We start from the raw sequence: 24,160 nt of genomic DNA, 5'->3' as shown, positions 1-24,160 counted from the left end.
CCTGGTGTAACAGGTGTAAAATATCCTTTATATATTTTCACTGAAAAAATCCCTCATATATTTATTTTAAGGTTATTTTGAGATGTATTACATTTACTTTCAAGAGTAAACTATTTTATTGTATTTATTTTTTAAATTATGTTAATGCTGTGATGTCATCAATGGGAGCCATGCTTTTACTCCTCAGTTTGCTCAGAGCGTGATGAGGAGAGGCAAATATACTTGTATGGAGTCCAGGCGGCAGCATTCACTCTTGCCTTGTATTTGTATCCATTCCATGCAGTCATTAATAGAGACAACTGTCAGAATTGTGTCCAGAGCCCTATCTTCCGGTACAGGGCCGGTTACACTGGCACCTACTATCATACCCCATTCAAAGGCACTTAAACCTTTTGTCTTGCCCATTCACCGTCTGAATGACACACATATACAATCTGTGTCTCAAGGCTTAAAAATCGTTCTTTAACCCGTCTCCTCCCCTTCATCTACACTGATTTGAAGTGGATTTAACAAATGACATCAATAAGGGATCATAGCTTTCACCCGGATTCAACTGGTCAGTCTGTCGTGGGAAGAGCAGGTGTTCTTAATGTTTTGTACACTCAGTGTATATTGCCATGCTTGCATTGTTCCATCTTTCTTATGTTCTGGATAACGGTGTTAGATCAGGGTTTCCCGAACTTGGTCCCTCCGGTTGCATTTTTAGTTTTTTGCCCTAGTATTATGTAACACCTTTGTTTGTTTACCTGGGGCTCGAACCAGGGACCCTCTGCGCACATCGACAACAGCCACCCTCGAAGCATCGTTACCCATCGCTCCACATAAGCCGTGGCCCTTGCAGAGCAAGGGGAACAACTACTTCAAGGTCTCAGAGCGAGTGACGTTACCGATTGAAACACTATTAGCGCGCACCCCGCTAACTAACTAGCTAGCCATTTCACATCGGTTACACAGCTGATTCAAACGATCAAAGCTTGATGATGTTGGTTATTTCAATTAGCTGTGTAGTGCCAGGACAGAAAACTACACGTGCACCTAGGTGGGGGGGGGGGGGCCCAGGACCAAGTTTGGGATAAATGTTGAGTGTGTTTTACAGATTGAGAGAGCTTGATCCTATTTCCTGGATATTTGTTTATTCATGATCTATTGAAGTATGTTCTACTTTGCAATTAATTTATTTTACCAGGCAAGTCGGTTAAGAACAAATTCTTATTAGTTTCTTGGTGGAAAAAGGTTAAAACAGTTCTAATTTGTACTTTCTCATATCTTAATATAGGCAACATAATTCTTTGGAGAATCACACAACCAGAGTTTTTTCCACCCTAGACTTGAGGGGGCCAGTTAGCAAAACTAGTGGGCTACTTCTAGCCTACTGAAACCCCCCAGAGTTGCAATATATTAATTGAATCTCTTCTCAAGGCAGCCTCCGGAGGCATGCAGAGGCCGAATCGCAGTAAATGCTATACAGCCACTGCAGACATTGGATTGACCATGCAGTGCCTTTAAGAGCTGAATAGCCCTGGTCTAGGGGTGGAATTGAAACATTACATTTCCTGTGAGACAGTTCATTGCATGTGTTTGTGTAACCATTAACTGTGCCTTTTTTGTTCAATTGCACAGCTGTATAAAAGTTTAAAATAGATTTTGATTGGGTTTGTTAATGGGTACATTTGTTTTCTACATATGTCAACAAAAAGGTGATTCATGAGAGTTTGCAAACAGGTTTTAAGTATAGCTTTGACAGCTTGTATTTTCACCACAGTAGAATAAGGGAACCAGATGTGTAACATAGTATGTAATCTAGTCTGATGTTATTGTAACAGTGCAGTTGGTGAATAGTAGTGTACATTGTGGCAGCAGAGCAGCAAGTGAACGGCGCAGACTTGGCACAGGGTCATTCTCATCCAGTTTATCATTGCTTCCATCACCACTGTCTGCGCCATCCTCCCTCCCCTCCTCAACCTGCCTCTCCCCCCCCCTCTCTGGTGTCTTTGGGCAAACCTGGAAGAACACCTCACAGAACTCCAACCGACGCAGCTCCCGCAGCGTCCTGCAGCTCCGTAGCACCTGCATCTCCCTCAGCTTGCAGCATCTGAGGCGCAGGCGCTTCAGGTCCCTCAGGCGGCTGGCAGACAGCAGGCCTGGTCCCACCTCCTTACCGCCAAGGCTTAGCTCCTCTAGGCCGAGCCAGCCCACCCCCAGCCCCAGGGAGGCCATCTGTAGCTGGGCGCCAGGCCGTCCAAAGTGCCCTATCTCCAGGTACTTGAGCCTGGAGAGCCCGTTTAAGCCCGAGTCGGTTTCTTGGGCAGCACTGCGCCTAAGGCCTTCCGCTGTGACCCGAAGGACGTTGCGCAGCTCTAGGCGGCTAAGCTTCAACCAAGATGCCAGACTCTGCAGGTGCAGGTCTGTGAAGGAGGGCACGTTATCAAGGACCAACATCTCAATGGCAATCCCTGACGTGGAGGCAGGCACTTTTCCAGTCTGACCGCGTCCCTGTTGCTGAGTAGCAGCAGTTGATGCAGCTCCAGCTTGATTCTCAGGACTGGGTGGGGTCTGGGTGAAAAAGCCCTGTGGTAGCTCACAGCCACGCAACTCTAGGACCTGCAGCGTTGTGGGCAGGAGCTGGCAGCTACGCAAGCCTCTCAGGTCTGCGTGCAGCAGGGAAAGACTGCGCAGACGGGGGCACCTGGAGGACAAAGCCTTAAGCCAGGACTCTGAGAGAAATGCCCCGCCTCTAGCAGAGAGCAGCAAGCCACGCAGCCGCAGGCATCGGAGCCCAGTGCCCAGATACTGGCGCAGTAGAACCCACAGCATGCGCGACGTCACCTGACCCAAAATGGACACCAAGGGCAGGGAGAGCAGTTGTAGAACGACAACATCCAATGAGGGAGACATGGAGAAGAAACAATGCATCAGTGTTTGAGTGATGACTTGAACATTCTTTAGAGTTAGCTCGTCAACAGGTAGGAAATAAGCCTTCAATGCAAGCATCAACATTGTATTTGGTTGCAGAAGGTGAGAGGCCTCAAACAGGAAGTTATCAATACTCGAATCAAGTCTGCTGAAATATCATTGTATGTAGGACCTGAGAGACATGGATATACCACAAAACGGCTGACGTCTTTAGACATAGCAGCCTCAGAAATCTTTTCATGTCAAGTCATGAAAGGGTAAGATCATCATGCAATAGGCACCATTCTTACCCCTTTCCATGCAGTTAGATCAACAGCTCGCCATAGTCGTTGGTCTTTTACAAGGCGTCTCCATCTCTTACACACCCTGCAAATACACCATATGAATGGCATGACAAAGATACGTGTTTTTTTTTAAGCTAACGTTTGCTAGCTAACTATCTTGGATATTTATGTTGAACACAGACGTCAACTAGCTAACTTGTTTTACCTTCCAGTTCTGATGAGCTCTCGCACACCTAAATATGATAAAATATCAATTAAAATGTTCTCTGGGAAATAATCGAGAGTAGAAGTTCTAAAGTCTGCCATTTTGTAAACAAAAAGTACCGTCGAGTACACGGACAAAATACACCGACGTACCAAAGTTGCATTCAAGTAATGAACCCTGCACAAACGATTGCTTAAGCGATAACGTTCCTACACGTTCTTAAAACCATGTGCGAAATTAACACCTTTTATGTGAGAGTAACGTTACCAGATATATATATACAAAGGTGTAAAAAATAAAATAGTAAATAAGCATAACAATTTCAGAATTTCCAAAACATGCATCACCAAATCTGCTGTGTAAATGCAGCAAACAAACACTGCCCCTTAGCGTTTGGGGAAAAAAGCATTGTTCTATTGCGCTTGCGCAGCTGTCAGTACCACAAGATGGCGACGAGCAACGGTGGTGGAATGGAAGTGGATGGGGCCGGTAATAATATCCCTAAGCACAATTTATTTATCTTATTTTGACAAGGTTGTATATATATATATATATTGTGTTGGCGCTAAGTTTACTCCTTTGTCGATGGTGTTAGCTCATGTTTAGCTTGCCATTATGTCTCCTTTGCGTTCTCTAACGTTACTTCAGCGAGGCTAGCTAACTTTAGTTGGCATAGCTAGCTAATTTAGCTAACGTGGCTGTCCCAGTTAGTATTTGTGCGTGCTGTACCGGTGTTATTAGTAGTGCTGAGCGAGAAAATGATAGTTACATATCGGGATATTATTTTTGAGTATCTATCGTACGTTTTGACAATATAATTTTTGCGCTAGTTTGCAGTACCTGCACCAACTCTAGTAGTTTTCTTTCATACACTCTTAGAAAAAAGGTAAAGGGTTCTTCGGCTGTCCGGATAGTAGAACCCCTTTTAGTTTCAGATATAACCCTTTTTAGTTTCAGGTAGAACCCTTTTTGGTTCTATGTAGGGCCCTTAGTGGGAAGGGGTCTACATGGAACCCAAAAGGTTTTTTACCGAGAACATGTTTTTTTCTACCTGGAACCACTAAGGGTTCACTTATGGGGACAGCCGAAGTACCCCTTTAAGTTCTAGACATCACCTTTTTACTAAGAGTGTACATACAGTAGCTTGTTTTCTATCTTTTTAAATAGGGAGACCATTTTGTTTTCAGAACTTATTTCCATGAATCGTTTTCTCATGGCTCTCTGCAGCAGACGTACTGTATGGTGAGCAATATGTTTGGATCGTCGAATTGCAATACATATAGAATCGTGAGAATCGAAATACATGTGTCGGCAGGTAGCCTAGTGGTTCGAGCGTTGGACTAGAAACCAAAAGGTTGCATGATTGAATCCCCAAGCTGACAAGGTAAAAATCTGTCGTTCTGCCCCTGAACAAGGCAGTTAACCCACTGTTCCTAGGCCGTCACTGAAAATAAGAATTTGTTCTTAACTGACTTGCCTAGTTAAATAAAGGTAAAATAAATATCATATCGCGATGTCGTTTCGCGAGGTTTCTGGGAATTCCCAACCCTAATTATTATCTATGCAATTTCAAAACGATTGCAGTTAATATTTGCTTGTTAGCTAACTAGCTAGTTAATTTTTGACCTCAACTGTCACACATTGATTGGTCCTTCTGTAGTAGTTAGCTAACTAAGCATCGGCAGTTTAAACAACTAACGTTAGCGTATCTATTGCTAGCTAATTAGCCAACTACTTTGTTTTCTTAGCTAGCTTAATTACAGCGACGTAATTGGTCCTCCACACCGAGCTAGTAGTTAACTATAGCGATGGAGATGGCTACAGCAGTTATTAGCTAACTTCATGTGCACATCTTTTAACGTGTCAGTTGGAATAGCACTGTTGATAAATTGAAGCTCTGCTGAGTAGAATCAATGTTCTCACTGTACCTTTCCTGTATATTACCAAGTGGTACATGTTTGTTCAAATCCAGCTCAATTCAACGACACACTGATATTGTAACATTAATCTAAAGAAAACAACAATATTCAATACAAGAACACGGATGCTTTGTTTGCTCGAAAGCAGGTGGTCGTGCTTAGGCCATGTTTGGCTGAGATGGCCAAAAGTAAAGGAAACCCACCCTCTTTCTGTCTGTCCCACAGCCAGCCCCAGTGTTATGGCGTCTGGGGTCACCGGCAGTGTCTCTGTTGCCCTGCATCCTCTAGTCATCCTCAACATCTCAGACCACTGGATTCGCATCCGCTCCCAGGAGGGGCGGCCCATGCAGGGTATGTGACTCATCAGTTTAAGTATACCAATAATTCTATACAGTCTTGCATTTGGCATGGAATAATGGACAAGGGGATGAGATTGAAATTGGTTCAATATATTGCTCTGTAAATGTCTTAAAGTTGAAATACTTTTTACAAAGTTAAGACAATAATTAAAATACACTGAACAAACATTTAAACCCAACTTGCCACAATTTCAAAGATTTTACTGAGTAACAGTTCATATAAAATCAGTCCATTTAAATTAACTAATTAGGCCCTAATCTATGTATTTCACATGACTGAGAATACAGCTATGCATCTGTTGGTCACAGATTCCTAAAAATAAATTAGGGGCGTGGATCAGGAAACCTGTCAGCATCTGGTGTGACCACCATTTGCCTCATGCAGCGCATCTCCTTCACATGGAGTTGATCAGGCTGTTGATTGTGGCCTGTAGAATGTTGTCCCACTCCTCTGCAATGGCTGTGCGAAGTTGCTGGATATTGGCGGGAACTGTAATACGCTGTCGTACACGTTCATCCAGAGCATCCCAAACATGCTCAATGGGTGTGGTGAGTATGCAGGCCATGGAAGAACTGGGACATTTTCAGCTTCCAGGAATAGTGTAACAGATCCTTGCGACATGGGGCTATGCATTATCATGCTGAAACATGAGGTGATGGCGGAGGATGAATGACACGACAATGAGCCTCAGGATCTCATCACGGTATCTTTGTGCATTCAAATTGCCATCGATAAAATGCAATTTTGTTCACTGTCAAATCAAATACATTCGTATTTGTCACATGCGCCGAATACAACAGTATTACCGTGAAATGCTTACTTACAAGCTGTTAACCAACAATGCAGTTCAAGAAATAGTTAAGGAAATATTTACTAAATAAACTAAAGTAAAAAATAAAATCTAAAAGTAACACAAATTACATAACAATAACGAGACTATATACAGGTGGTACTGAGTCAATGTGCGGGGGTACAGTTTAGTCAAGGTAATTTGTTAAGTGACTATGCATAGATAATAAACAGCGAGTAGCAGCAGTGTAAAAACAAAGAGCGGGGTGGCCATTTGATTAATTGTTTAGCAGTCTTATGGCTTGGGGGAAGAAGCTGTTAAAGAGCCTTTTGGTCCTAGACTTAGCGCTCCGGTACTGCTTGCCGTGTGGTAGCTGAGAGAAGAGTATGACTTGGGTGACTGGAGTCTAACAATTTTTTGGACCTTCCTCTGACATCGCCTTGTATATAGTTCCTGGATGTCAAGAAGCTTGGCCCTAGTGATGTACTGGGTCGTACGCACTACCCTCTGTACCGCCTTATAGTCAGATGCCGAGCACTTGCCATACCAGGAAGTGATGCAACTGGTCAGGATGCTCTCGATGGTGCAGCTGTAGAACTCTTTGAGGATCTGGGGACCAATGCCAAATCTTTTCACTCTCCTGGAGCGGAAAAGGTGTTGTCCTGCCCTCTTCACAACTGTCTTGTTGTGTTTGGACCATGATAGTTCGTTGGTGATGTGGACACCAAGGAACTTGAAACTCTCGACCCGCTCCACCTCAGCCCCGTCGATGTTAATGGGGGACTGTTCGGCACTCCTTTTCCAGTAGACCACAATCAGCTCCTTTGTCTTGCTCACAATGAGGGAGAGTTTGTTGTCCTGGCACCACACTGCCAGGTCTCTGACCTCCTCCCTATAGGCTGTCTCATCGCTGTCGGTGATCAGGCCTAGCACTGTTGGTGTCAGCAAACTCAATCATGGTGTTGGAGATGTGCTTGGCCACGCAGTCGCCCCAGTGTTGAGGATCAGCGTGGCAGATGTGCTGCTGCCTACCGTTACCGCCTAGGGGCGGCCTGTCAGGAAGTCCATGATCCAGTTGCCAAGGGAGGTGTTTAGTCACAGGGTCCTTAGTGCCCACAAAGCTCACCACTAAACTATGTTGTTGAACACTGAGCTGTAGTCAGTGAACAGCATTCTCACATAGGTGTTCCTTTTGTCCAGGTGTGAAAGGGCAGTGTTAAGTGCAATAGAGATTGTGCCATCTGTGGATCTGTTGGGGTGGATTGCAAATTGAAGTCTAGGGTTTCTGGGAGGATGCTGTTGTGAGCCATGACCAGCCTTTCATAGCACTTCATGGCTACTGACCTGAGTGCTATTGGGCGGTAATCATTTAGGCAGGTTACCTTCGCTTTCTTGGACACATGGACTATGGTGCTCTGTTTGAAATATAGGTATTACAGACTGTCAGGGAGAGGTTGAAAATGTCGGTGAAGACACTTGCCAGTTGGTCCGCACATGCTTTGGCTATACATCCCGGTAACCCGTCTAGCCCCACGGCTTTGAATGTTGACCTGTTTAAAGGACTTGCGCACATCGGCTACAGAGAGCGTGATCACACAGTCGTCCGGAACAGCTGGTGCTCTCATGCATGCTTCAGTGTTGCTTGCCTCTAAGGGATCATGAAATAAAAAGGCATTTAGCTCATCTGGTAGGCTCGTGTCACTGGGCAGCTCGCGGCTGTGTTCCTCTTTGTAGTCCGTAATAGTTTGCAAGCCCTGCCACATCCGACGAGCGTCAGAGCCAGTCTAGTAGGATTCTATCTTAGTCCTGTATTGACGCTTTGCCTGTTTGATGGTTTGTCTGAGGGCATAGCGGGTTTTATTATAAGCGTCCAGGTTAGTGTCCCGCTCCTTGAAAGCAGCAGCTTTAGCTCGGTGCGGATGTGGCCTGTAATCCATATCTTCTGGTTGGGAAATGTACGAACGGACACTGGGGACAACGTCGTCAATGCATTTATTGATGAAGCCGGTGACTGAGGTGGTGTACTCCTCAATGCCATTTGACGAATCCTGTAACATATTCCACTCTGTGCTAGCAAAAGGGTCCTTTAGCGTAGCATCCGCGTCATTTGACCACTTCCGTATTGAACGAGTTACTGGTACTTCCTGCTTTAGTTTTTACTTGTTAGCAGGAATCAAGAGGTTAGAATTATGGTCAGATTTGCCAAATGGAGGGCGAGGGAGAGCTTTATATGCGTATGGAGTAAAGGTGGTCTAGAGTTGTTTTTTGGGGGGGGGTTTCTCTCTCTGGTTGCACATGTGACATGCTGGTAGAAATGAGGTAAAACAGATTTAGGTTTGGTAGCGTTTGCCTGCCCATACCATAACCCCGCCCCCACCATTGCGCACTCTGTTCACAACGTTGACATCAGCAAACTGCTCGCCCACATGATGTAATACACGCTGTCTGCAATCTGCACAGTACAGTTGAAATGGGTGACCACTGGCACACTTCTCCAGTGACGAGCACACAGATTAGTTTCCTGGAGACGGTTTTTGACAGTTTGTGCAGAAATTCTTCGGTTGTGCAAACCCACAGTTTCCTCAGCTGTCCGGGTGGCTGGTCTCAGGCGATCCTGCCGGTGAAGAATCCGGATGTGGAGGTCCTGGGCTGGCCCGGTTACACGTGGTATGGTGCCGGGTTGGACGTACTGCCAAACTCTCTAGAACAACTTGTGGTAGAGAAATTAACTTCTCTGGCAATTGCTCTGGTGGACATTCCTGCAGTCAGCATGCCAATTGCACGCTTCCTCAAAATTTGGGACATCTGCTGCATTGTGATGTGACGCAACTGTATATTTTAGTGGCCTTTTATTGACCCCAGCACCAGGTGTACCTGTGTAATGATCATGCAGTTTAATCAGCTTCATGATATGCCACACCTGTCAGATGGATGGACTATGTTGGTGAAGGAGAAATGCTCACTAACAGGGATGGAAACAATTGTTTGCAAAAAGAGAGAAAAATGAATTTTTTTGCGTATGGAAAATTTCTGAGATCTAATTTCAGCTCATGAGTCATGTGACCCTACATTTTGCATTTTATATTTTTGTTCAGTTAAGAAACTGCAAGAGAACAAATGCAACAGTGGGAAGGGCGTCTTACATGGGTATGGTTACAGTTGTGCTATTACAATTACCATATAACCGAGGGTTATCGCTGAAGATGGTTATGGAATAAAATACCTCTAAATACCCTTTTTTTATGTAGAATGAACAGATGACTGAAGATGGGATAACCAGGCATTTGTGCGTTTCGACTGTTTCTTGACTCTTAATAACGTGATGTAACGTATTTGCTGAAACAAGCAAACTAGGCTTTGGTTGCTTATGCAATACCCTCATCAATGTAGCATACAGAAATAGAATGACTAGAACGGGCTTGGAACCAATTAGACTGGTAAACTCATGGGTATACTCACAACGGCTGCCTGGTATTGTGACGCGGTGATTTCAGTTAATGTGGAATGTTCATTCAAATGATCACGTGGTGCCTCATGCAATGGAATGTATTTTTTTGTATTATCAGTTGAGTTGAATCAACAAATCACAGCACATATTTTAGTTCTTGCTTTGCTCCTATGGGTACACTCACAATGGCTGCCAGTCCACCCATTATGCCAGCATCGACTTGAATGGGATGACCGTTCTATTCATTCTATTTCTACGGCAGCACATGCAGTTAGGAGGAGAGGAGAAAATGTGTCCATAAAGCTGTTCCTATTCGAACAGTTATGTCAAAGACTGCGGTCATTTTTCTGGCCAATTACTGTCGTCCAAAATTCCATGTCCGTCACAGCCCGAGGTTCCAGTTATTGACAGTTTCAATGGGCTTTTCTATAGCCTATATGTGTATCGATTTCCAATCGGCTGTTTCATGTTGCATTTTATCCTTTCCTTTTCACCCAGTGATTGGCGCACTGATCGGGAAGCAGGAGGGTAGAAACATCGAGGTGATGAACTCCTTTGAGCTGCTTCATCAATTGGTAGATGACCGAGCACACATTGACAAGGAGTACTACTACACCAAGGAGGAGCAATGTGAGTCTCATCATATATACACCGTGTGTGTTCATTTCACTAACCTACCTTACAGGTCAGATGGCATTTACTCCCCTTAATTACTGATGGTGATGAAAGTGCAATATGAAAAGTGATGATGTTGTGCTGTGTCATGGTTTCCCCACCACCTCTGAAGCACAACATGTCATAGTAGGCTTGTGCCTGAAGCCCTTGGTGGAACTAAACCTCATTGGGAGTTCTGGTCTACGATTGGTTTTGCCTTTTTAAATCACAATTAATACGATTAACTTTAGTAGGGGACCTGATCCTAGATCAGTATTCCTGTTCTGCTTGATTCATATGGCACCTGACCACTTCACCTGACCTCTTCACCTGACCTCTTCACCTGACCTCTTCACCTGACCTCTTCACCTGACCTCTTCACCTGACCTCTACACCTGCCTCTCAGTCAAACAGGTTTTCAAGGACATGGAGTTCCTGGGCTGGTATACCACAGGCGGTCCTTGTGACCAATCAGACATCCACATTCACAAGCAGGTAGGCAGAGCAAAGGGGACTACGTTTCATGTTCCATGAGGTTGGGGCATGTTCCATGGGGGAGTAATTAGAGGCATATGGTAAAATGTACTTTTCCTGTAATTGGTCAGTGAATTGTTGTGATTTGAAATGTCAGTTGAGGTTGTTTGGCCAACACAGGATGCTGTTTTCTTATTGGCTTTTCTTCTCTCTTCACTTCAGGTGTGTGAGATCATTGAGAGTCCTCTCTTCCTCAAGCTCAACCCAATGACCAAACACACAGATGTGAGTTTCTCATTTGGAATTGTTTATATAATAATAATTAATTAATCTTCTTTAGTGCTTTTCATAACACATTTTGTTCAAAGCGCTTCAAAAGCAAAAAAACATACAAGCAATACATCATGAGTAGCCTAGCTATAGCTAGCTAGGTCAACCAATAGAGGCCAAGGGAGAATCTCAATTGCACTCCCTTGACTCTTCACCCCCAAAACCCACTGGATATAGTGTTTTTTTGCAATCCACCGCATAGTGTTTTTTTGCAATCCACCGCATCCGCCTATGTAACATGAGGTGACAGAGCTAGAGCGCTGTTTCAGACAATGAGACATCCCGAAAATCTGTCTTCTCACAAAATCGTATGTAGCGTCCTAACGGTTTGGCCTATAAACTTTTATGACCCCTCTATGGAGAGAGGACTCTCAGGAACACAATGTTCTTCATTTTGCTCTATGACCCTTATTAAGCGTCTTGGGACTCGTCTGAAGTCGGTACAGCCAATCTGCCAACGTCTGTCTGTAGCGTTCCAACAGTTTGGGCTACCCACTAATATGACCCATCTAGTACGCCCACAGGCCTCACAAGACTCGTCTAAAGGTCCCCCGGTAACAGTTGAAAACATTTATGGAAGTATATGGAGACTGTTTGGTGACGACAATAAGGGGTTAAATACAAGTATTATCTCTCAGAAATAGGATAGGCACTTCAGAACAAACTTTTAGCCCCCCCCCCCAAAAAAAATATTGGTTGTTCCATGTAGTTATGTTATTCAATGCGGTTGTATGGGCTAACAGCAGTAAGGCCAAACACACATTTTCATCAAAATGTTGATACTTCAAGGGGTCTTAATTCAAAATCAAATAGCAAAATGATCCTTGGTATGATTTTCTTAAAACAATTCCATGTAGCTTCTTAGAAACCCCACCTCCACTGGCTTAGACTCTTATGAGTTAATGTAGAAAACATTCTTAAAGGTGGAATCCTTCATTGTGAAACTTTCCATTTGGGTTATTACAAAAACAATAAAGTTGCTCCAAACAACAAATGCTGTTATTTTCCCCCTCGGACAAGCATTGCATGCGTGATAGAACAGCAGAATATGTACTGTATTTTTTTTAACACTGTCCACAAAACAAATAACAAAGTTGCTGAGACGGACAGTCGAACGGTTTCCCCTAATACGGATTCCATCTTTAAATGAAAGTTACTTGCTTTTATGCAAGACTGTTACTTGGCTATGATACAGTACATATGGTAATTCAAACATATGTCCTGTCTCTCCCAGCTCCCTGTCAATGTGTACGAGTCTGTCATCGACATCATCAACGGAGAGGTAACTCAAGCTCTCCTACCACACACATCACTGTGATTAGTACGAGTGGCTGATTTGTAAACTTGGCTGTCCCGTATCGCCCAATCCCAGGCGACCATGTTGTTTGCTGAGCTGGGGTACACTCTGGCCACAGAAGAGGCGGAGCGAATCGGAGTGGACCACGTGGCTCGCATGACAGCCACTGGCACAGGGGAGAATTCAACGGGTAACTATAGTAACGGCTGCCTAGTAACGGCTGCCTATACCCCCATTTACAAGGCCCACCATTTTAAAACGCCTCCCCAGCAATTGATCTGCCCGGTACGTCTGATACAGCTAAAGGTTTACAAATGCACTCTCAAACACTCTCCCTGTTATGTGTCTCTTGTGTTCAGTGGCAGAACACCTCATAGCCCAACACAGTGCAATTAAGATGCTACACAGCAGGGTGAAAGTCATCCTGGAATACGTCAAAGCAGTAGAAGCAGGTGAGAGAACCGCTGTGTCTCTGTGTGATGAAAGACCGAAAGAATATGACTGTTCAAGTGAGTCTGGAAAGAATATGACTCTGTTCAAGTGAGTCTGGAAAGAATGTTTTTATTACCTTAGTCATTTCCAGCCCTTTCTTTAAAAACGCAATATGATTTCTCAACAGTGCCCTCGGAAACTATTCAGATCCCTTGACTTTTTCCACGTTTTGTTACGCTACAGCCTTATTCTGAAATGGATTAAATTAACAAAACATCCTCAGCAATCTACACAGAATACCCCATAAGGACAAAGCGAAAACAGGTTTGGAATTTTTAGCAAATATATTAAAAAGTAAACAGATGTTATTTACATAAGACAGGATTGTGTCGAGGCACAGATCTGGGGAAACGAAACGGTACAAAAAAATGTCAGCAGCATTGAAGGTCCCCAAGAACACTGGCCTCCATCGTTCTTAAACGGAAGAAGTTTGGAACCACCAACAATCATCCTATAGCTGGCCGCCCGGTCAAACTGAGCAATCTGGGGAGAAGGGCCTTGGTCAGGGAGGTGACCAAGAACCCGATGGTCACTCTGACAGAGCCCCAGAGTTCCTCTGTTGAGATGGTTGTCCTTCTGGAAGGTTCTCCCATCTCTGCAGTATTCTACCAATCAGGTCTTTATGGTAGTGGCCATACAGAAGCCACTCCTCAGTAAAAGGCACATGACAGCCTGCTTGGAGTTTACCAAAAGGCACCTGGAGACTCTCAGACAATGTGAAACAAGATTCTCTGCTCTGATGAAACCAAGATTCTATTCTTTGGCTTGAATGTCAACCGTCACATCTGGAGGAAACCTGGCACCATCCCTACGGTGAAGCATGGTGATGGCAGCATCATGCTGTGGAGATGTTTTTCAGCGGCAAGGACTGGGAGACTAGTCAGGATCGAGGCAAAGATGAACGGACCAAAGTACAGAGAGATCCTTGATGAAAACCTGCTCCAGAGCGCCCAGGACTTCGCTTAGGATCATTGTCCTGTTGGTACAGCCAAGATAATACAGGAGGGGCTTCGGGACAAGTCTCTGAATATCCTTGAGTGGCCCAGCCAGAGCCCGGACTTGAAACCTGATCGAACATCTCTGGAGAGACCTGAAAATAGCTGTACAGCGACGCTCACCATCCAACCTGACAGAGCTTGAGATGATTTGCAGACAGGAATGGGAGAAACTCCTCAAATACAGGTGTGCCAAGCTTGTAGCGTCATACCAAAGAAGACTCGAGGCTGTAATCGCTGCCAAAGGTGCTTCAACAAATTACAGAGTAAAGGGTCTGAATACTTATGAAAATGTGATTATATTTATATATATATATTATTTTTCTTCAAATTTGCTTTGTTATTATGGGATATTGGGTGTAGCTTGATAAATGTTTTATTTAATCCATATTAGAATAAAAGGATAATGTAATAAAATGTGGGAAAAATCAAGGGCTCTGAATACTTTCTGAATGCACTGTATATCCGAACAACTGTCTTGTGTGTGTATTTCTACCCTTATGCTCTCTTTTGTGACGCACTCTCCCCTTCTGATCTGTTACGACCCAGGAGAGATGCCGTTTAACCACGAGATCCTCCGAGAAGCCAATGCTTTGTGCCATAGACTGCCTGTTCTCAGCACCATCAAATTCAAGACCGACTTCTACGATGTAAGTTGTCCCCACTTAGGCACTTTGCAAAGCTCAGCTCTTGGTGTGAACATGTGTAGGCTTTTGTCTTTAGATTATCACCTTAGTTGTGTTTAATCATTAGAGCTTAGATGGGTTGGATTGGCACAGTACTGTAAAAGCATATGCATCTCCTTCCTTCTGTCCTCAGCAATGCAATGACGTGGGCCTCATGGCTTACCTAGGTACCATCACCAAGACCTGCAACAGCATGAACCAGTTCATCAACAAGTTCAACGTGTTGTACGATCGACAGGGCATCGGCCGGAGGATGAGAGGACTGTTCTTCTGAGCGACACAGAGAGAGGGAGAGAGAGGGAATGAAAGAAGAGACGAAGAGGTCACAAGCACGGCAAATGTTAATTTGCTTGTCTGTATTTTGTTAGTTGTGTCTCATCAAACCAGTTTACTGTTTTCAAAGGTAGCAAATGCTAGAAGTGTCTCAGACGACTTGTCTACCCCATAAAATCACACACAAACAGACTTCTCACTCGCAGTTTAAGGTTTGTGACTATGCACATTAACGAATCCATGTACACGAAAATAAATTACTTTTTTTTCCTTTTGCTTTGTTTTGTTACATGTTTCTGTAAGTAATAAATGATCTGCTGATTTTTCGTGGGACTTTGATTCCTCTGTTTATCCCAAAAATATAAAATGATAGCTAACAGATTAATATAAAAATCCTTAAGATTCAATTGGCCTACAAACTACACAGTAAACATTTAGAAATTTGTTCAGAGTTATTTCATATGGGAATTGGTCAATTAAAGTAAATTCTGCACTAATCTATGGAGTTCACATGACTGGGCATACAAATATGCATCAGTTGGTCACATAACTTAAAATAATAAAGTTAAGGGCGGGGATCAGAAAACCAGTCAGTATTTGCCTCATGCAGCATGACATCTTTCGTATAGAGTTGATCAGGCTGTTGCCTGTGGAATGTTGTCCCACTCCTCTTCAATGGCTGTGCGAAGTTGCTGGATATTGGCGGAAACTGGAAAGCTCTGTTGTACACTTAGATCCAGAGCATCCCAAACATGCTCAATGGGTGACATATCTGAGTATGCAGGCCATGGAAGATCTGGGACATTTTCAGCTTCTAGGAATTGTGTACAGATATGGGCCTCAGGATCTCGTCACGGTATCTCTGTGCTTTCAAAGTGCCATTGATAATGCAATTGTGTACGTTGTCCGTAGCTTTTGCCTGACCATACCCCCACAATGTTGACATGAGCAAACTGCTCGTCTGCACAACGCCATCTGCCCAGTAGTGTTGAAACGGATTCATCCATGAAGAGCACACTTTCCCAACGTGCTAGTGGCCATTGACAGTGAGCATTTGCCCACTGAAGTCAGTTACGAAACTGAGCTGCAGTCTGGTCAAGACCCTGGTGAGAACGACGAGCACCCAGATGAAATTCCCTGCGATTGTTTCTGACCGTTTGTGCAGAAATTCTTCAGTTTCATCAGTTGTCCTGGTGGCTGGTCTTAGAAGTTCCCGCAGGTGAAGAGGCTGGATGTGGAAGTCCTGGGCTGGTATGGTTACACATGGTCTGGGGTTGTGAGGCCAGTTCGATGGACAAATTCTCTAAAATGAAGTTGGAGGTGGCTTTTGAAAGAGGGGGTAGAGAGAGAGAGGGTTGAGAGAGAGAGAGGCTTATAGATGGAGTGCAAACAGTACAGACATCTACCAAAAAGCAATTAGTAGCCAAAAAATACAATCTCTCCTGGACAACTTTTTAGCCTTAAAATTCTCCTTCAGCAATGAAGGTGTAAATTTGGCCGTTAGGAACATAAACTTTATATTTGACAAATTAGCCTCCTTGGCTAATTTAAAGAAGCATAAGAGCAAACCAAAAATAACAGATAATGAAAAATGGTTTGATAATGATTTCAAAAATCTAAGAAAGTCATTGAGAAATACACTGCTCAAAAAAATAAAGGGAACACTTAAACAACACAATGTAACTCCAAGTCAATCACACTTCTGTGAAATCAAACTGTCCACTTAGGAAGCAACACTGATTGACAATAAATTTCACATGCTGTTGTGCAAATGGAACAGACAAAAGGTGGAAATTATAGGCAATTAGCAAGACACCCCCAATAAAGGAGTGGTTCTGCAGGTGGTGACCACAGACCACTTCTCAGTTCCTATGCTTCCTGGCTGATGTTTTGGTCACTTTTGAATGCTGGCGGTGCTTTCACTCTAGTGGTAGCATGAGACTGAGTCTACAACCCACACAAGTGGCTCAGGTAGTGCAGCTCATCCAGGATGGCACATCAATGCGAGCTGTGGCAAGAAGGTTTGCTGTGTCTGTCAGCGTAGTGTCCAGAGCATGGAGGCGCTACCAGGAGACAGGCCAGTACATCAGGAGACGTGGAGGAGGCCGTAGGAGGGCAACAACCCAGCAGCAGGACCGCTACCTCCGCCTTTGTGCAAGGAGGAGCACTGCCAGAGCCCTGCAAAATGACCTCCAGCAGGCCACAAATGTGCATGTGTCTGCTCAAACGGTCAGAAACAGACTCCATAAGGGTGGTATGAGGGCCCGACGTCCACAGGTGGGGGTTGTGCTTACAGCCCAACACCGTGCAGGACATTTGGCATTTTCCAGAGAACACCAAGATTGGCAAATTCGCCACTGGCGCCCTGTGCTCTTCACAGATGAAAGCAGGTTCACACTGAGCACATGTGACAGACGTGACAGAGTCTGGAGACGCCGTGGAGAACGTTCTGCTGCCTGCAACATCCTCCAGCATGACCGGTTTGACTTGGAGTTACAGAAATCAGTCATGGTGTGGGGTGGCATTTCTTTGGGGGGCCGCAAAGCCCTCCATGTGCTCGCCAGAGGTAGCCTGACTGCCATTAGGTACCGAGATGAGATCCTCAGACCTCTTGTGAGACCATATGCTGGTGCGGTTGGCCCTGGGTTCCTCCTAATGCAAGACAATGCTAGACCTCATGTGGCTGGAGTGTGCCAGCAGTTCCTGCAAGAGGAAGGCATTGATGCTATGGACTGGCCCGCCCGTTCCCCAGACCTGAATCCAATTGAGCACATCTGGGACATCATGTCTCGCTCCATCCACCAACGCCACGTTGCACCACAGACTGTCCAGGAGTTGGCGGATGCTTTAGTCCAGGTCTGGGAGGAGATCCCTCAGGAGACCATCCGCCACCTCATCAGGAGCATGCCCAGGCGTTGTAGGGAGGTCATACAGGCACGTGGAGGCCACACACACTACTGAGCCTCATTTTGACTTGTTTTAAGGACATTACATCAAAGTTGGATCAGCCTGTAGTGTGGTTTTCCACTTTAATTTTGAGTGTGACTCCAAATCCAGACCTCCATGGGTTGATAAATTTGATTTCCATTGATAATTTGTGTGATTTTGTTGTCAGCACATTCAACTATGTAAAGAAAAAAGTATTTAATAAGAATATTTCATTCATTCAGATCTAGGATGTGTTATTTTAGTGTTCCCTTTATTTTTGGAGCAGTGTACTTTGACAATGTAAATAATAATGAACTTGCCATGTCAATAAAGTCAATTGAATTGAATTGAATTGAGAGAGAGAGAGAGAGAGAAGAGATAGTATTGAGATAGTTTTGAGAGAGAGAAGAGAGAGAGAGAGAAGAGAGAGAGAGAGTATAGAGAGAGAAGAGAGAGTAGAAAGAGAAGAGAGAAGAGAGAGAGAGTAGACATTGATATTTGAAATGTCTTTATTCCTTTGAAACTGTTGTGAGTGTAATGTTTACTGTTCACTTCTGATTGTTTATTATCTATTTAACTTGCTTTGGCAATGTAAACATGTTTCTCATGCCAATAAAGCCCTGAGAGAGAGAGAGAGAGAGAGACGAGAGAGATAGAACAGAGAAGAGAGAGTAGAGAGAGAGAAGAGAGAGTAGAGAGAGAGAGAGAGTAGACATTGAACTTTTACATTTGAAATGTCTTTATTCCTTTCAAACTGTTGTGAGTGCAATGTTTACTGTTCACTTCTGATTGTTTATTATCTATTTCACTTGCTTTGGCAAGGTAAACATGTTTCCCATGCCAATAAAGCCCTAAAAGAGAGAGAGAAAGAGAGAATAGATAGTATCGAGAGTATAGAGAGAGAGTATAGAGAGAGAAGAGAGTAGACATTGACATTTGAAATGTCTTTATTCCTTTGAAACTGCTGTGAGTGTAATGTTTACTGTTCACTTCTGATTGTTCATTATCTATTTCACTTGCTTTGGCAATGTAAACATGTTTCCCATGCCAATAAAGCCCTGAGAGAGAGAGAAAGAGAGTGAGAGAGAGTGAGAGAGAGAGATAACGAGAGATAGAACGAGAGCGAGAGAGAGAGAGAGAGAGGGTAGCGAGAGAGAGAGAGAGAGAGAGAAAGAGAGGGTAGAGAGAGAGAGAGAGAAAGAGAGGGTAGAGAGAGAGAGAGAGAAAGAGAGGGTAGAGAGAGGTAGGGTAGCGAGAGAGAGAAAGTAGACATTGACATTTGAAATGTCTTTATTCCTTTGAAACTGTTGTCAGTGTAATGTTTACTGTTCACTTCTGATTGTTTATTATCTATTTCACTTGCTTTGGCAATGTAAACATGTTTCCAATGCCAATAAAGCCCTGAGAGAGAGAGAGAGAGAGAGAGTAGAGAGAGAGAGAGAGTAGAGAGAGAGAGAGAGTAGACATTGACACTTGAAATGTCTTTATTCCTTTGAAACTGTTGTCAGTGTAATGTTTACTGTTAATTTCTGATTGTTTATTATCTATTTCACTTGCTTTGGCAATGTAAACATGTTTCCCATGCCAATAAAGCCCTGAGAGAGAGAAACTTTTTTGACTTTCAGTCTTTCTTTACTGAAACATTCTCATTTCATTTAAAACTCACCCCCCCCCCCCTTAAAAATAAAAAAACGAAATATATCCTGTACTACATACATGTACCATACTCACCTTTCCATCTACCACATGATACAAACCACCATCACAATACCCAAAACAATACCCTCTCCTACAACCGTATATCCAAAACATCTTCCCCAGCTATACAGACAGCCCCCCCAACACACCATATCTCCTCAAACATCTCCACACATTTTATCATTTTATAGAAACTCAACCCTAAGGCGCGCAGAGACCATCCCATTAAACAACCGTTGACCCTGTTCCTCCTCGTTAGCCAAATAGTTAACTTTGCCTGAGCAAACAGATAATTCAACAAAACACATTTGGCTTTCTCCTTACTTGAATACCTGTATCCCATTATAAACATCCCAACAGCAAAAACCACCCCCAACCTCTCACACAGACATTCCAACAGAGACATTAACCTCTTGACGCTAAAAGTCAGATTTTTTAATTAAAAAAAAATAACGTTCCCAAGGTAAACGGACTATTTCTCAGGTCCAGATTGTAGAATATGCATATAATTTACAGATTAGAATAGAAAACACTCCAAAGTTTCCAAAACTGTGAAAATATTGTCTGTAAGTATAACAAAACTGATTCTGCAGGCGAAAACCTGAGAAAATCTAACCCGGAAGTGATTTTTTTATTTTTTTATCTGTGTTTCCTGGCCCGTCTTTCTTCCATTTAAAGGGGCATCAACCAGATTCCTTTTCCAATGGCTTCCTCAGGCTGTGACCAGGCTTTAGACATAGTTTCAGGATTTTATTTTGAAAAATGAGCGAGATTTTTCAAAAGTAGTCAGGTGTCCTCTGAATAGTTCCTGCGCGCGAGAGGGTAGCTCTCCATTTTCTTTTTCTCTCTTATTGAATAGGTTATGGTCCGGTTGAAATATTATCGATTATGTTTGTTAACCTCTTTGGGCTCAAGGGGCAGTATTGAGTAGCCAGATAAAAGGTGCCCATTTCAAAAAGGCCTCGTACTCAATTCTTGCTCGTACAATATGCATATTATTATTACTATTGGATAGAAAACACTCTCTAGTTTCTGAAACCGTTTGAATTATATCTGTGGGTGAAACAGAACTGGACTTAGAGCAATTTTCCTATGTGTATGTCAGAATGCAGAATTTTGCTGGCTGTTCTGAGACCTTCTTCTGGCTGTGTATTAATTTGCCTGTCCTCTATTGGTTGAGATGCACTGCATACGCCTTCCACTGGGTGTCAGCGAATAGGGAGAGTTGAAATGGAGTTTCTACGTAGGTCCCAAAGGTTATAAATTGCTTGGAACCGAAGTGTCCCATCTTTCCACTCTTCGCTCTGACGCAGGAAGGGTCTTGGCATGTCATTTTAGAAGCTCCCGTATTAGCTCCTAGATATATCCAGCTCTGTTTTTATTCGATATAGGTGTTGAAGACATCGTAATGTTGTTATTTTAAACCGAATTATATCAGTTTATGTCAGTATATTGCGATTTTCGGGTATTTATTTTCGTGACGTTTTAGGAAGTTGGGTATCTCTGGCCCACATGGCTATTGTTTATTGCTAATTGCAACGTTGAAGACGACGTTCTCCAACCTAGCAACGATTCTTTTGGACAAAGGACACATTTCCCAAGATTCTGATGGGAGTTCATCTAAAAGTAAGAACTATTTATGCTGATAATTCCTTGTTCTGTTGAAAAATGTCAAATGCATAAGACGCCATTTCCTGCAGTGTAGCCTTGCGTTATCGCAGCCTGTATTACGCAGTAAGGTTAATTTAAAAAATGTAATTCAGCGATTGCATTAAGAACTAATTTGTCTTTCAATTGCTGTCCAACCTGTATTTTTTTAGTCAAGTTTATGAATAGTATTCGATAAGAAAAGGTGCCTTTACAAGATGGCGCCGGACAGATTGCTTGACGTTATGGACACTATTCTCATTGTCTAAGCACGATTTGTGCCGCTAAATATGCACATTTTCGAACAAACTCTATATGCATTGTGTAATATGATGTTACAGGACTGTCATCTGAAGAATTCTGAGAAGGTTAGTGAAACAATTAATATATTTTGGTGGTTTATACGTTATAGCTATTTTTGCCTTGAATCAATGCTGTTGTTATGTTTGCTATTGTGCTAAGCTAATATAACACTATATTGTGTTTTCGCTGTAAAACACTTGATAAATCGGAAATATTGTCTGGAATCACAAGATGCCTGTCTTTCAATTGCTGTACACTATGTATTTTTCAGAAATGTTTTATGATGAGTATTTAGTTATTTGGCGTTGGTGTCTGTAATTTTTCTGTCTGCTTTCGGTGCAATTTCTGACTGTAGCTGCAATATAAACTATGATTTATACCTGAAATATGCACATTTTTCTAACAAAACATATGCTATACAATAAATATGTTATCAGACTGTCATCTGATGAAGTTGTTTCTTGGTTAGTGGCTATTTATATCTTTATTTGGTCGAATTTGTGATAGCTACTGATGTAGTAAAAAACTGATGGAGTAAAAATAGTGGTGTCTTTTGCTAACGTGGTTAGCTAATAGATTTACATATTGTGTCTTCCCTGTAAAACATTTTAAAAATCGGACACGTTGGCTTGATTCACAAGATGTGTACCTTTCATCTGGTGTCTTGGACTTGTTAATGTGTGAAAGTTAAATATTTAAAAAATATATATTTTGAATTTCGCGCCCTGCACTTTGAGCTGGCTGTTGTCATAAGTGTACCGACGTCGGGCTTGCACGCCAAACAGGTTAAAAACAACCTGAGGATTGATCATAAAAAACATTTGACATGTTTCTACGACCATTACGGATACTTTTTGGAATTTTCGTCGAACGGAACGAGGCTTTGGTTTTCTGAACCAACGAGACTTGGGTTTTCTGAACGCAACCCAAATGGCGTTTTTTTGTTATAAAAGTAATATTTATCAAACAAAAAGAACATTTGTTGTGTAACTGGGAGTCTCGTGAGTGCAAACATCCGAAGATTATCAAAGGTAAGCGATTAATTTTATTGCTTTTCTGACTTTCGTGACCAAGCTAACCAAGCTAATATAAGGCTAACTGTTCTAGCATTGATTGATACACTCACAAAAGCTTAGATTGCTTTCGTTGCAAAGCATATTTTCAAAATCTGACACGATAGGTGGATTAACAACAAGCTAAACTGTGTTTTGGTATATTTCACTTGTGATTGCATGAGTATAAATATTTTTAGTAATATTTTTGAATCTGATACGTTTGGGAATTTTCTTCTGCCTTTCAGCACCGAAACGAGGCTGTAGTTTTCTGAACATAAAGCGCAACCCAAATGGCGTTTTTTTGTTATAAAAGTCATATTTATCGAACAAAAAGGACATTTATTGTGTAACTGGGAGTCTCGTGAGTGCAAACATCCGAAGATTATCAAAGGTAAGCAATTAATTTTATTGCTTTTCTGACTTTCGTGACCATGCTAATTTGGGGCTAGCTGTTCTAGCATTGATTGATACACTCACAAAAGCTTGGATTTCTTTCTCTGTAAAGCATATTTTCAAAATCTGACACGATAGGTGGATTAACAACAAGCTAAACTGTGTTTTAGTATATTTCAATTGTGATTGCATGATTATAAATATTTTTTGTAATATTTTGCGCTCTGTATTTCAGCGGAATTGAATTGTAGAGGGCTTTACCTCCCACACCTTCAAACTCCCCCGGGCTCGGAGTGTTAAAAGTCCTCCAGACCCCCTTGCTAGTCTCCAGTCTCTGCCGTCACCTGCAGTGGCGGAAACATTGGTGGCCCCTCCCCCTTTGGCCGATCAAACACCCCCCCTTACCGGCCCAGACAGTGCCTCCTGGACCTCCTCCAGGAATCTCTCCAGCAGCCTAAGAGACGTTATTCCTGTTTGTTGCGCCAAGGCCTCCGGGGTTTCCCACCCCTCCTCTCCCAGCAGTCTCAGGTCACCCAGCCTTTGTAAACCCCCTGCCATCAGTTGCCTCTGCAGGGTGGCCGACTGAACCGATCTCAAAGGGATGGCTGTGTTGTGGAAGATAGGCTCCTCCCACACCCACGGCCCAGGCTCCACACCCCCTTCTCGTGTGGGCCTTAGCAGCTGCCAGGCCCTCAGCATTGCAGAGTAAACATCTGAGAGACCTGCTGTACTCAGCCTCTCCAGCTTCATGAGGAACAGCTGCAGGTCCAACCCTAATCCGCCAGCTCTCCTCAGCAGCGCGCATGCTGGTTCCCTCCAGTCAACATCAGTATGGTACAGCAGTCTCTGCACCGCCTTTAGCCGGAAAGCAGCCATCCTGCTCTCCAGTTCCACCAGGCCCTGTCCTCCTTCGTGGACGGTCATGCACAACACTGCCGCCTTCAGCCAGTGATGGCCCGACCAAAAGAAGTCCATCAGCTTGCGTTGCAGGTCTGCGAGCAGACCGGCGGGGGGGT

At 43.3% G+C, this 24,160-nt stretch overlaps 2 protein-coding genes across 2 annotated transcripts; one reads left to right on the top strand and one right to left on the bottom strand.

Moving 5' to 3' along the window:
* Nucleotides 1-991: 991 nt before the first annotated feature.
* On the bottom strand, nucleotides 992-3,533 carry LOC120041842 (F-box/LRR-repeat protein 12-like). Its single transcript, XM_038986709.1, has 3 exons — nucleotides 3,403-3,533; nucleotides 3,204-3,279; nucleotides 992-2,826 (listed from the first exon to the last, which is right to left on the bottom strand). The coding sequence occupies exons 1-3, from the start codon at nucleotides 3,501-3,503 to the stop codon at nucleotides 1,801-1,803; spliced, it is 1,203 nt and encodes a 400-aa protein (XP_038842637.1). The 5' UTR covers nucleotides 3,504-3,533; the 3' UTR covers nucleotides 992-1,800.
* Nucleotides 3,534-3,818: 285 nt separating this feature from the next.
* On the top strand, nucleotides 3,819-15,447 carry LOC120041844 (COP9 signalosome complex subunit 6-like). The gene is made up of 10 exons (XM_038986712.1): nucleotides 3,819-3,891; nucleotides 5,547-5,672; nucleotides 10,418-10,549; nucleotides 10,980-11,068; nucleotides 11,270-11,332; nucleotides 12,612-12,659; nucleotides 12,750-12,864; nucleotides 13,034-13,126; nucleotides 14,711-14,811; nucleotides 14,981-15,447. Exons 1-10 carry the CDS (start codon nucleotides 3,849-3,851, stop codon nucleotides 15,119-15,121), a joined length of 951 nt encoding a protein of 316 aa, XP_038842640.1. The 5' UTR covers nucleotides 3,819-3,848; the 3' UTR covers nucleotides 15,122-15,447.
* The last annotated feature ends 8,713 nt before the right edge of the window (nucleotides 15,448-24,160 follow it).

The sequence above is a fragment of the Salvelinus namaycush genome, unplaced genomic scaffold (assembly GCF_016432855.1).
Source record: "Salvelinus namaycush isolate Seneca unplaced genomic scaffold, SaNama_1.0 Scaffold556, whole genome shotgun sequence".
In the NCBI taxonomy this organism is placed as follows: Eukaryota; Metazoa; Chordata; class Actinopteri; order Salmoniformes; family Salmonidae; genus Salvelinus; species Salvelinus namaycush.
This window is presented reverse-complemented; position numbering and strand designations above follow the sequence as displayed.

Excerpts from the sequence above, each read along its gene's own strand:
- LOC120041842 (XM_038986709.1), bottom strand. The coding sequence starts at position 3,503 with ATGGCAGACTTTAGAACTTCTACTCTCGATTATTTCCCAGAGAACATT. Across the intron at positions 3,280-3,402 it reads GAGCTCATCAGAACTGGAAG|GGTGTGTAAGAGATGGAGAC; the intron begins GTAAAACAAGTT and ends GTGTATTTGCAG. Across the intron at positions 2,827-3,203 it reads ATCTAACTGCATGGAAAGGG|GTGACGTCGCGCATGCTGTG; the intron begins GTAAGAATGGTG and ends ATTTTGGGTCAG.
- LOC120041844 (XM_038986712.1), top strand. The coding sequence starts at position 3,849 with ATGGCGACGAGCAACGGTGGTGGAATGGAAGTGGATGGGGCCG. Across the intron at positions 10,550-10,979 it reads CTACACCAAGGAGGAGCAAT|TCAAACAGGTTTTCAAGGAC; the intron begins GTGAGTCTCATC and ends CCTGCCTCTCAG. Across the intron at positions 12,660-12,749 it reads TCGACATCATCAACGGAGAG|GCGACCATGTTGTTTGCTGA; the intron begins GTAACTCAAGCT and ends GCCCAATCCCAG.